Source organism: Leptonychotes weddellii, chromosome 11 (genome assembly GCF_054177405.1).
Source record: "Leptonychotes weddellii isolate Sample4059 chromosome 11, ASM5417740v2, whole genome shotgun sequence".
In the NCBI taxonomy this organism is placed as follows: domain Eukaryota; kingdom Metazoa; phylum Chordata; class Mammalia; order Carnivora; family Phocidae; genus Leptonychotes; species Leptonychotes weddellii.
In genome coordinates, this window is record NC_138379.1 from 10,929,197 (window position 1) to 10,940,015 (window position 10,819).

At 50.0% G+C, this 10,819-nt stretch overlaps 1 protein-coding gene across 4 annotated transcripts; it reads left to right on the forward strand.

Moving 5' to 3' along the window:
* Positions 1 to 1,467: 1,467 nt before the first annotated feature.
* TIMM10 (translocase of inner mitochondrial membrane 10) lies at positions 1,468 to 4,644 on the forward strand. 4 transcript variants are annotated; one of them, XM_031017641.2, is made up of 4 exons: positions 1,560 to 1,660; positions 1,773 to 1,978; positions 2,091 to 2,206; positions 4,193 to 4,644. In XM_031017641.2, exons 3-4 carry the CDS (start codon positions 2,136 to 2,138, stop codon positions 4,392 to 4,394), a joined length of 273 nt encoding a protein of 90 aa, XP_030873501.1. In that variant the 5' UTR covers positions 1,560 to 1,660; positions 1,773 to 1,978; positions 2,091 to 2,135; the 3' UTR covers positions 4,395 to 4,644. The 4 variants fall into 4 exon arrangements, with proteins under 4 accessions (XP_030873508.1, XP_006728628.1, XP_030873501.1 ...); XM_031017648.2 differs by lacking the exon at positions 1,773 to 1,978 and having other exon boundaries at positions 1,468 to 1,595; XM_006728565.3 differs by lacking the exon at positions 1,773 to 1,978 and having other exon boundaries at positions 1,544 to 1,660.
* Positions 4,645 to 10,819: the final 6,175 nt, after the last annotated feature.

Sequence of the window (10,819 nt, forward strand, 5' to 3'; positions counted from 1 at the left end):
TTGAAGGTGCTGGAAATACATTGTATTTTGATCTGAGTGGTGGTTATAAGAATGAATATATATTTTAAAGTTAAGCTTAAGTTTAAAAAAATTAAGCTTAAGTTTCATGTACTTTAGTCAGAATGTTATACCTTAATTTTATTGAGAAAACGTTTTAAAGTAACCTCTACACCTAAGGTGGGGCTCAAATTCAGGAGGAGGAGGTGTGGGGGGGTGCAAGATCAAGAGTTGTATGCTCTACTGACTGAGCCAGCCAGGGGCCCCTGTTATACTTGAATTTTTTTTTTTTAACAGATTTTATTTATTTGGCGGGGGGGAGAGAGCGAGCTCAATTGCACACTCAGGGAGGGGCAGAGGGGGAGGGAGAGGGAAAGAATCTCAAGGGGATTCTGCACTGAGCCAGGAGCCAAGGCGGGGCTCTATCTCACCACGCTGAGATCATGACCTGACCGGAAACCAATAGTCCCACGCCTAACCGACTGAGCCACCCAGGCACCCCTACCTTAATTTTAAAGTATCGGGGCACAGGGCTTGAGAAAGATGAGTTCTTAGAGCAGAAATGAGGTCCGGTATTTAAAACCTTGACTTTCTTGGGCAATTAGGGAAGCATATAGTGACCAACCAGCCCACCTTCGCCAATGGGCAGTGTACGCTTGCACCATTAATTTGCATCTTCTAAACCTCGTTTACTGGGAAATGTCTTGAAAAATCAAAGGATTGGGGTGGGTTTTTGTGGTGTAGGGGTGCAGATTGAGGAACACATGAAGTCTGGAAAGATGAGTTCACAAGTACTTTCCCCCTCCCTCGCTCAAATACACTAGGTTAGCTCTCGTGGCAGCCAAAATCGCTCCTATTCATCTCGTTATGGTCCAGGGCGTCCAACAGAAGAAGTTGCATAAAACAGACTGTATACATGTCTCGTTTTTCTGCGAGCAGGAACCGTGCCTCGCTTCTCCGCAACCCCAGGGAAAACTTAGGACCTATATGCAGCTGTATTCCCACAGTCCCTTGGAGAACTGGTTCTCAAACTTGGCTGCACAAAGAAATCACCTAAGGCACTGAAACATTTACTGATGCCTAGGTGCTACTCCCAGAGGTTCTGATTTAATCGGTGTGAAGTGAGGTATGGGCATCGGGATATTTTAAAGCGTCCCAGGTGACCTGAATTTGCAGCACAAACAAGGAGTCCTTCCTTCTCCCCCTTTAGGGGAGTCCTTCCTTCTCCGTGCCTGGGTTTGTGCTGGGGCGTCAACTCTCCGGGGGTGGGGGCGAGGTTCACCGAGCTCGGCCCTCCGGGCCCTTCCTACAAAACAGTTAAACTCCGACCTCTCCGCGATGACCCAAAGGCCTTGACAGCCAGGCTGCAGGCGCTCTGCACTCCGCCCAAGCCTCTATGGTATTTTGGCATCCTCTCTAGCATTTGCAAGGCGCCTTCGCCTTCAGCCACGGCCGGCGGCTCCCTCTCTATGGTAGCGGATTTCCCAGCGCCGCCTCGTTGGTACTTCATTCCGGAAGCGAGTCCGATCAAAGAAGAGGCGGGACTTCCCTCCCGGAAGTGACCCACGTGCTTCCGCCTTACCCTACCTGGTCGCACGGTGAGTTTCTAGTGTTTGCCCGAAGTTGGGGACACCGCGGGCATTGTGACTGGCCCCGGGCCGTGGTAAGTGACCTCTCGCCTCATGGTGACCCTGATGATGGCGCCGCCATTTCAGAGGTGCAGCCCCTGAACCGGGACCTGTGCACCTTAGGTACGCGTGTTTTCGAATTCGCAGGGCCCTGGAGGTTCAGGCCCGCGGTTTAGTGTTCCTTTCCGGTCTCTGGATCTTCTCCTGGGTAGAGGTGACCACGAGGGACTGGGGCGCCAGGGCTCGATTTCCAGCCGTTCCATTGACATGCTATGTGACCTTGGGCTAGGCAGTGTTCCCTTTCTGGGCCTCAGTTTCCACATCTGTGAGATGGGATGGTTGAGCCCACTGAGGTCAGTGACCCCTGCCAGCCCCATGTTCTATGAATCCTCCGCATCCTCTACCCTCCTCGGGATGGGAAATGGAACGGGAGGGGTGGAAGCTGACGGTGATGTCTGCTCCCAGGACTAGGAAGCCAGAAGGAGATCTCTTCCACGGTGCAGGGCTGAGATGGATCCGCTCAGGGCCCAGCAGTTGGCTGCGGAGCTGGAGGTAGAGATGATGGCTGATATGTACAACAGGTAAGGGCGGACAGTGCGCTCCCTTGTCTTTGAGAATGATCCTAGGTCACCTTTTCTCAGGGTGCCTTTTGGAGGGTACCCGCCCCCACCTACACTCCTCATAGTTGAGGGCTAATGCAGAGGCAGTATGGGGGTCACTAGAACGAGTTGGACATCTAGATTGGGATGCAGTTGGCGAGCCAGTAGCTGAGCAGGAAGAGAAGCACCAGTCCAAGCTCTGGTCGGGTTCCAGGAACAGTTGAGCGCTTGCCTTTGTGACAAACAGCACATGGCCGACTTAGTGGTTAACATTTCTTTTTTTTTTTTTTTTAAAGATTTTATTTATTTATTTGAGAGAGAATGAGAGACAGAGAGCATGAGAGGGAGGAGGGTCAGAGGGAGAAGCAGACTCCCTGCCGAGCAGGGAGCCCGATGCGGGACTCGATCCCGGGACTCCAGGATCATGACCTGAGCCGAAGGCAGTCGCTTAACCAACTGAGCCACCCAGGCGCCAGTGGTTAACATTTCTTTCTCTTCCTTCCTTCCTTCCTTCCTTCCTTCCTTCCTTCCTTCTTTCCTTTCTTTCCTTTCTTTTCTTTTTAAAAAGATTTTATTTATTCATTTGACAGAGAGACACAGCGAGAGAGGGAACACAAGCAGGGGGAGCGGGAGAGGGAGAAGCAGGCTTCCCGCCAAGTAGGAGCGTGATGTGGGGCTCAATCCCAGGATCCCGGGATCACGACCTGAGCCAAAGGCAGACGCTTAATGACTGAGCCACCCAGGCGCCCCTGTGGTTAACATTTCTTAAACTCTTACTCCATCTCAGGCACATGCTGAGCAGTTTACATGCCTTAATCCTTTTTAAGCTTCAAAATGATCCACTGGGTCAATTTTAGTTGTCCCATTCTCAGGTGAAGACATTGAGGCTTCTAGAGGTTAAATAACTTTCTCAGGGATCACAACTGGTCAGTAACAATGTCAGGACCAGTACCTCAGTCCAACTCCAAACTAGTGCCCACAACCATTTGGCAGATTTGGGAACAAATTGTAACTGCACCAATCACCACTAGTTTGACCTGGGGCAAGATACTTGGACTATTTGATTGGTGGTTTTCCCATCTATAAAATGGAGGTAGGGGCGCCTGGTTGACTCAGTCTGTTGAGCATCTGACTGTTGATTTCAGTGCATGTTGTGATCTGAGGGTCACAGGATCAAGCCCCACATTGGGTTTTGTGCTCAGCAGGGAGCTTTCTTGAGATTCTCCCTCTGCTTCTTCCCTGTTCGCCCGCACACTCATGCCCGTGCACATGCTATCTCTCTCTCTCTCTCTCAAATAAATAAATAATAAATCTTTTTAAAAATAAATAAAATGGAGATAATAACGGTACCTACCTTGTGGAGATACTATAGATGTTAAATGTAGAAATGTATGACAGGCTCTTAGTATCAAGCCCAGTATGCAGTAAGTAGTCCACACGTGTTTGCTGTTTTTATTGGCTTAAGCCCCCTGGTATTTTCTCTTGATGGTTTATCTTGGAGGCTATATATTGGAATACTTCCAAATATTTTTTTTTCTTCCAAATATTTTTAAATAATTTTAAAATGCAGGCTGTGAGATCAGACTCTGTGGGTTTATATCCCAGCTTTACATGATCCTGAGGCTCTTCATGCCTTAATTTCTTTATCTGTAAAATGGGGATAATACTGTGCCTACCTCATAGGGTTATTGTTAAGGACTGCATGACAAGCCGTGTCAAGCACTTAGCATGATGCCTGGAACATAGCCAGTACTCAACTAATGGTTCCTATTTAAATAAACATGGGCTCAGATCAGGTGAGCACTCTCAAGGACCTCCTAAGATGGTTGAAATGCAAACCGAGGGTTTACACTGCCTTTCTGGGAGATGAAATCAGCATTGCAGGGCAGGAATGATGGAGAGTTCCTTGTATGCCTCAGGATGCTGCTGACCTGACCTTACCCTTCCTTCCCCCACTCCCACTCCCAGAATGACCAGTGCCTGCCACCGGAAGTGCGTGCCTCCCCACTACAAGGAAGCAGAACTGTCCAAGGGCGAGTCTGTGTGCCTGGACCGCTGTGTCTCCAAGTACCTCGACATCCATGAGCGGATGGGCAAGAAGTTGACAGAGTTGTCTATGCAGGATGAAGAGCTGATGAAGAGGGTGCAGCAGAGCTCTGGGCCCGTGTGAGGCCCCAGACAGTATACACCCCAAGGTGTGCCCTGCCCCTTCCCACTTGTCTAATAAAAGTGCCCCCATTGGGTGTCATCTGTGAAGACTGCTGGGCCTCGGCTCCCTCGGGAGAGCCTCCAGGAGCCCAGAATATGGTAGAGCTACTTTCCTGGTTGAAGAAGGGGTATTTGTCCCACTGCGATGTGCCTGTGTATGTACATGTATGTATGTGTATATATATATATTAAAACAGGTTTCTTGATGCCTACTACACGTAAAGCAGTGTGCCTGGCACAGCGTCTACCAGCAGAGGGAGTCTCGTGGTGTTGAAAAGCACAGACTGGTGCGATGTTCTGGCTTGTATCCCAGGTTAGCCTCTTGCTGTATGACCCTGAACATGTCACTTCACTGTGCTTTAGCTTCCTCATCTGTAAAATGGGGATAATCATAGGGCCGTGGCGAGGTTTAAATGGTTTAACATGTGTCCAGCATTTAGAGTAATGACTGGGACATAGGAAGTGCTCAATAGATACGAGCTGTATACATAACAACCTAAAATTTAAGTGGAGTCAGGCGGGCATTTTTCCAGATAAAAAAATATTTAGAGGAACGAGTGAACAGGAGATGGGATTTGAGAAGGAAGGAGCCAACCCCTGGGTTCTAAGTGGCAATATCCAAACATGTGAGGGGACCAGGTTCATGTGTGATGTGAGTGATCCAGGGAGGGGACTGAGTGAAAACCACTGTCATTCACGGTTTGCCTGAATCAGGGACTGCGCTCCTCACCCTTCATACAACATCCGGTCTAGCTCTTTCCACCATCTTTCCGTGCCGCCATAATGGCGCACACAAATGTCCTGGCAGATGTTCGCAAGAGCATTGACAATGCGGAAAAGAGAGGCAAGCGCCAGTTTCTTAATTAGGCCGTGCTCCAGAGTCATCGTCTGGTTTCTGTGGTGGTGAAGCATGGTTGCGAGTCTGAAATCGTCGATGATCACAGAGCCGGGAAACTTGTGGTCATCCTCACGGGCAGGTTAAACAAGTGTGGAGTGATCAGCCCCAGATTCGATGTACAGCTCAAAGATCTAGAAAAATGGCGGGATAACCTGCTCCCATCCTGCCAGTTTGGTTTCATTGTACTGACAGCCTCAGCTGGCGTCATGGCCCGTGAAGAAACAAGACGAAAACACACAGGAGCGAAAATGCTGAGATTCTTTTTCTAGGGATGTAATGCATGCAGATCAAACACCTCAATGGGGGAAAATACCTGATCTAATCCACTCAGGTGGGCTCAGGGGCCCTATTAGGCAGTGGAGGCCCGGAGCGCCGGTTGCTTGTCGGAGGTCTCACGAGGGGAGTGGGGGCTGACTGCCGCTCCTGCTGTGTCCGTGAGGAGACCGCTACCTTGAATTCCTGAGTGTCCTGGAGAGCTGTGCGGCTTCCAGAATGTGTGGCTCGCTCCCTCCAGGTGGGATTTTGGTTGACGTCAATGCGCCTGTGGCAGTGCCTCTGTAGTAGAGAAAGGTGGGTGTTGGGCATGGAACCTCACCAGGTCACTGGGCATGGAGTAAAGGAAGCACTAGAGGCAGTGAGTTTGGGGCTTAAAAGGGCAGGCCCAGGGGCTCCAGGGTGGCTCAGTCGGTTGAGCATCCGACTCTCGATTTTGGTTCAGGCATGATCTCAGGCTTATGAGGTCAAGCCCTGCCTTGGGCACTGCAGGGTGGGTGTGGAGTCTGCTTAAGATTCTCCTTCTCCCTCTGTCCCTCCCTCTACCTCTCTCTCTGTTTAAAAAAAAAAAAAAAGTGCAGGCCCAAGCCAGACCACCTGGGGTGGAATTTTCTAGCTGTGTGATCCTGGGTGAGGCATTTACCTGCCGACTGCCTCAGTGACCCCATCCATAACATGGTAGTAGTGGTGCCCGCCTCCTTGATTGAGTGGTGTGAAAATGAAACGTGTTAATAACTGCAACACTTAGGAAAATGCCTATCTCTGTCAGGTTAAGTGCTCGATAATGTTAGCTTGTTTGTTTGTTTGTTATTGCTGAGTTTGGTGTGAGAAGACACGGGATAGACCCTGGGAAACTCTCTTTTTTTAAAAGATTTTATTTATTTGACACAGAGAGACACAGAGAGGGAACATAAGCAGGGGGAGTGGGAGGGGGAGAAGCAGGCCTCCTGCGGAGCAGGGAGCCCGATGCGGGGCTCGATCCCAGGACCCTGGGATCACGACCTGAGCGGAAGGCAGATGCCCGACGACTGAACCACCCAGGCGCCCAGACCCTGGGAAACCGTCAAAGCCGAGCGCCCTGACCTTAGCGGCAGGCAGAAAGTGAAGGCTCCTTTCTAGGTACTGAAGTACAAGCTTGGGTCAACAGGTGGCGCTGTCTGCTCACAGGCTCGGCAGGGCTGCGGGCAATTCCACAAAGGCCTATTATTTGCCCCTTGGGTGCCGGCGGCCTCTTGGTAGGGAGAGGGCAGTGGTGAGAAAGATACTGTGCCTGCCCTCGGGTTTAGCAAGGAACATCAAAAATTCTGATAGTGCCTAGCGGGGACATTTAGAAGGGGTAGTGGGAGCGGAGAGAAGAGGTTCCAGCTGGAGGAAATAGTACTTGCAAAGGCTTTGAAGTGGCAGAAAGTGTGGCGCGTTCAAGAAACAGCTTCAGTGTGCCTGGAGTGCCAAGTGTGAAAGGAGGTGGTGGTGAGAGATGAGACTTGGGGGCTGGGCAGGCAGAGCTCCAAAAGAGCCTTGAGAAGCTGTGTTAAAGGAGTTTGGGATTTTCTCCTGCCCAGGGCAGCCGCAAACTGTTAGAGGATGTAAACCCTGGCAGTGAAAGAGATCTGCGTTTCCGAGGCTCTGCCCGGCTGCCAGTTGGGTGGGTAGTGGAGGAGGGTGGTAGGGAATGGATTAAGGGGAGAGATGCCGGGGAGCCAGTAAGAATAGCTCTTCGGTTGCAGTGCTGTGCTAAGAAGTGTATTAGTTCAGTTAACGCTTATAACAACTCCCAAGCGGGTATGGTTATTCTCACTTTACAGATGAAGAAGCTGAACTCTGACAAGTTAGTTACTTGCTGAAGGTTACACAACAGACAAGGGACAGAGCCAGGATTCCAGTTTGTTCAGACAGCAGAGCCCGCTTTTAACCACTCCTCTAGAATTGGGGGGACATGGGGATGCTCCCTCAAGAGGTACATGTCAGCAATTTCATATTTCATTTGACAATATGTTATTGGCTGCTACATGCGAAGAGCTACAGAAAGTATCCAAAGTGAATTTGCTTGGTCCCAGCCCTTGTGAATATTGTGGGGAGCGGAAGGGGGTACAGGAGAAATGGAACACACATACATAGGGTGGTAGGATAGTTCAGGTTCTTTCTGCCATAGAGCGGAGTCCAAAACTCCTAAGCCTTGTGTATTTTTGCTAGATTATCAGTATTTATTTATTTAAAAGATTTTATTTATCTGAGAGAGAAAGAGCGTACAAGCAGGGGGAGCTGGAGAGGGAGAAGCAGGCTCCTCACTGAGCAGAGAGCCCAATCCAGGGCTCGATCCCAGGATCCTGGGATCATGACCTGAGTCAAAGGCAGATGCTTTAACCGACTGGTACCCCGACTAGATTATCAGTTTTAAAATCAGGAAATGTTGGGGTGCCTGGGTGGCTCCGTCGTTAAGCGTCTGCCTTCGGCTCGGGTCATGATCCCAGGATCCTGGGATCGAGCCTCACATCGGGCTCCCTTCTCAGCGGGAAGCCTGTTTCTCCCTCTCCCTCATTTGTGTTCCCTCTCTCGCTGTGTCTCTCTCTGTCAAATAAATAAAATCTTTAAAAAAATAAAAAATAAAAATAAGATCAGGAAATGGCTCTCAAAAATCTGGATTTGACTTCTTTTGGAAATTTAGAATATCTAACCGGTCAGCCTCCATTCCTGCTTGGCAGCAGCCAAGGATGAGCAGCAAAACTCCCACTGCTAATTTCTTCCCTCATCCTCTGCTTGACCTGTAGGCATTTGGTCTGTGCCTGCTCCGGGCTTTCAGGTGAGCCGGACGCTAGGTGAGAACACACGTGGATGTCTGGGAATAGGCAGGCTCTAGATGGGGCGCAGGGGTCCTGCCCGAAGCCAGTCGTTCCTGGTACCATCTGCTTCCCCTGAGTGCACTAGACCTACAGACTTGCTTCTAACACCTCAGCAGAGGCGACAGGATGTTGTTTCCAGGGTTAAGGTACAAGAGATTGGAATGGTCTTGTTCGTTCTCTCTCTCCTCTTGCTTCCCATGACGAAGCAAGCTTACATCTTGTGAGCTGCCCTGTGAAGGAACTGAGGGCAGCCTCCAGCCAGCGAGGAACTCAGTCCTGCTGACAACCCCACGAGTGAGCTCAGAAGCACATGCGTCTCCAGACGACTGCAGCCCTGGCTGACATTTCACAGCTCTGCGAGCCACCACTGAGGCAGAGGACCCCTCTAAGCTGCATCCTGACTCCTGACCTAGAGAAACCAAGATAGCGAATGTTGTTTGAAGCCATGACACTTCGCGATAATTTGTTACATAGCCATCGCTAACCAACACATGTACAGTTCTCACAACTATTACAATTGAGACTATGATCTTTCTGCACCTAGAACCAGCACGGGCCAGGCACCGTTCTGGGCATCTGGGGCACATCACTGAACAAAACAGAGAAAGATCCCTGCCCTCTTGGAACCTGTATGCTGGTGGGGACAGTTTTGCATAGTAGAAGTCTGGGCTGCCAGTGCTGTTTTGAAGGAGAGACCATCTTCAGTTCCTGGGGGAAGGTTCTTAACTCCTTTCAGGCCTCAGGCCCCCATGAAACTCCAACAAAAGCCATGGATGGTTCTTTAGAAAAATGTACATGCACATAGAATTTTGCATACAATTTTAGGGATCATCATAAAAATATTTGTGGGCTGACCTGAAGGGGGTGTTGTGATGAGCATTGTTTTAAGTTCTGGGGCAAAGAGAAACAATCGAAAAATTGAATGGGGAGACATACTAAAACCAGTTGCTTTTGTAGTTGTGTTAAGTGCTACAGGAGATGTTTGGGAGCTCTGGGGCTATATAGAGGAATGTGCCTCCAAGTCTGGGTGCTCAGAGAAGGATGTCCCCCAGAACGTGGTAAGTGAGATTTGAAGGATGAGTGGAGTTTGGCCGGCAGGGCCAGGTAAGTGGTGGGTTCCATGTTAAGTGGTGGGAGGGTAGTGGTGAGGGAGGCGGGCATGGGTCCTTGCCCTCCCACACACGCAGTCCATTGGATGAAACACACATTTTTTTTTTTTTAAGATTTTATTTATTCATTTGAGAGAGTGAGTGAGCAAGCACAAGTGGGGTGGGGAGGGGAGCAGAGGGAGAAGCAGACTTCCTGCTGAGCAGGAGCCCAACGTGGGGCTCCATCCCAGGACCCCAGGATCATGTCCTGATCTGAAGGCAGATCAGATCAGATCACCGAGGCGCCCCCGAAACAGACACATCTTGTTGAATTTCATCAAAAGGAAACTCAGATATATATAGATCACATAGCAAGGGGATTTATTGCTGGAATCGGGCAAGGAGCCTTCACCCAGGAAGTGACCATTAAGCCATAATCTGAAGGATTAGTTAGATAGGCTGGGGCAGGGGAATGTTCCAGGCCCAGGAGAAACTTGAGATGGGAGAACGTGGGGTGTTAACGGGCCTGAAGAGGTCACCATGGTGAAAGCATAGAGAAGAGAGAGGCCAGAAGGGAGGCTGGGGTTGCAGGTGGGGCCCAGACGGACTTGGGAGCATTGTTGGGAGTTTGTATATTTGCCCAAGTGTCATGGGAAGCTTGTAAGGAGAGCGGTCTGATCAAATCCGTGTTTCCAGAAGATCATTCTGACTGGACCGTGGGGTCATGTGCACAGGTAGAATCAGAAAGGCTAGGTTGAGAGGGCGCCTGGCTGGCTCAGTCGGTGGGGCATGTGACTCTTGATCTGGGGGCTGTGAGTTCGAGCCCCATGTTGGGTGTAGAGATGACTTAAAAGTAAAATCTTTAAAAAAAAAAAAAAAAAAAAGCCAGATTGAAAGGGCTGCAGGAGTGGAGGTGTAACTGCTGAGGACCTGGGCTACGGGATGGCAGTGGATGAAGACGAGAAGTCTTTAAAGATAGGGTCCACAGGCTGTCTAGTAGGTTGGATGTGGAAGGTGAGGCAGGGAGCAAGTCGGGTAACCAGTTTTGTGGCCTAAGTGACTAGGTGGCGGGTGGTACTTTCACAGACACAGGCAACAATGGAGCAGGAGCGGGTTAGGGAAGAGGAAGGTCATTTGTGGTCATTATTGGGCACTTACTATTTTAAAAAGATTTTTTTAAAGATTTTATTTTTGGGGAGCCTGGGTGGCTCAGTCCTTAAGCGTCTGCCTTCGGCTCAGGTCATGATCCCAGGGTCCTGGGATCGAGCCCCGCATCGGGCTCCCTGCT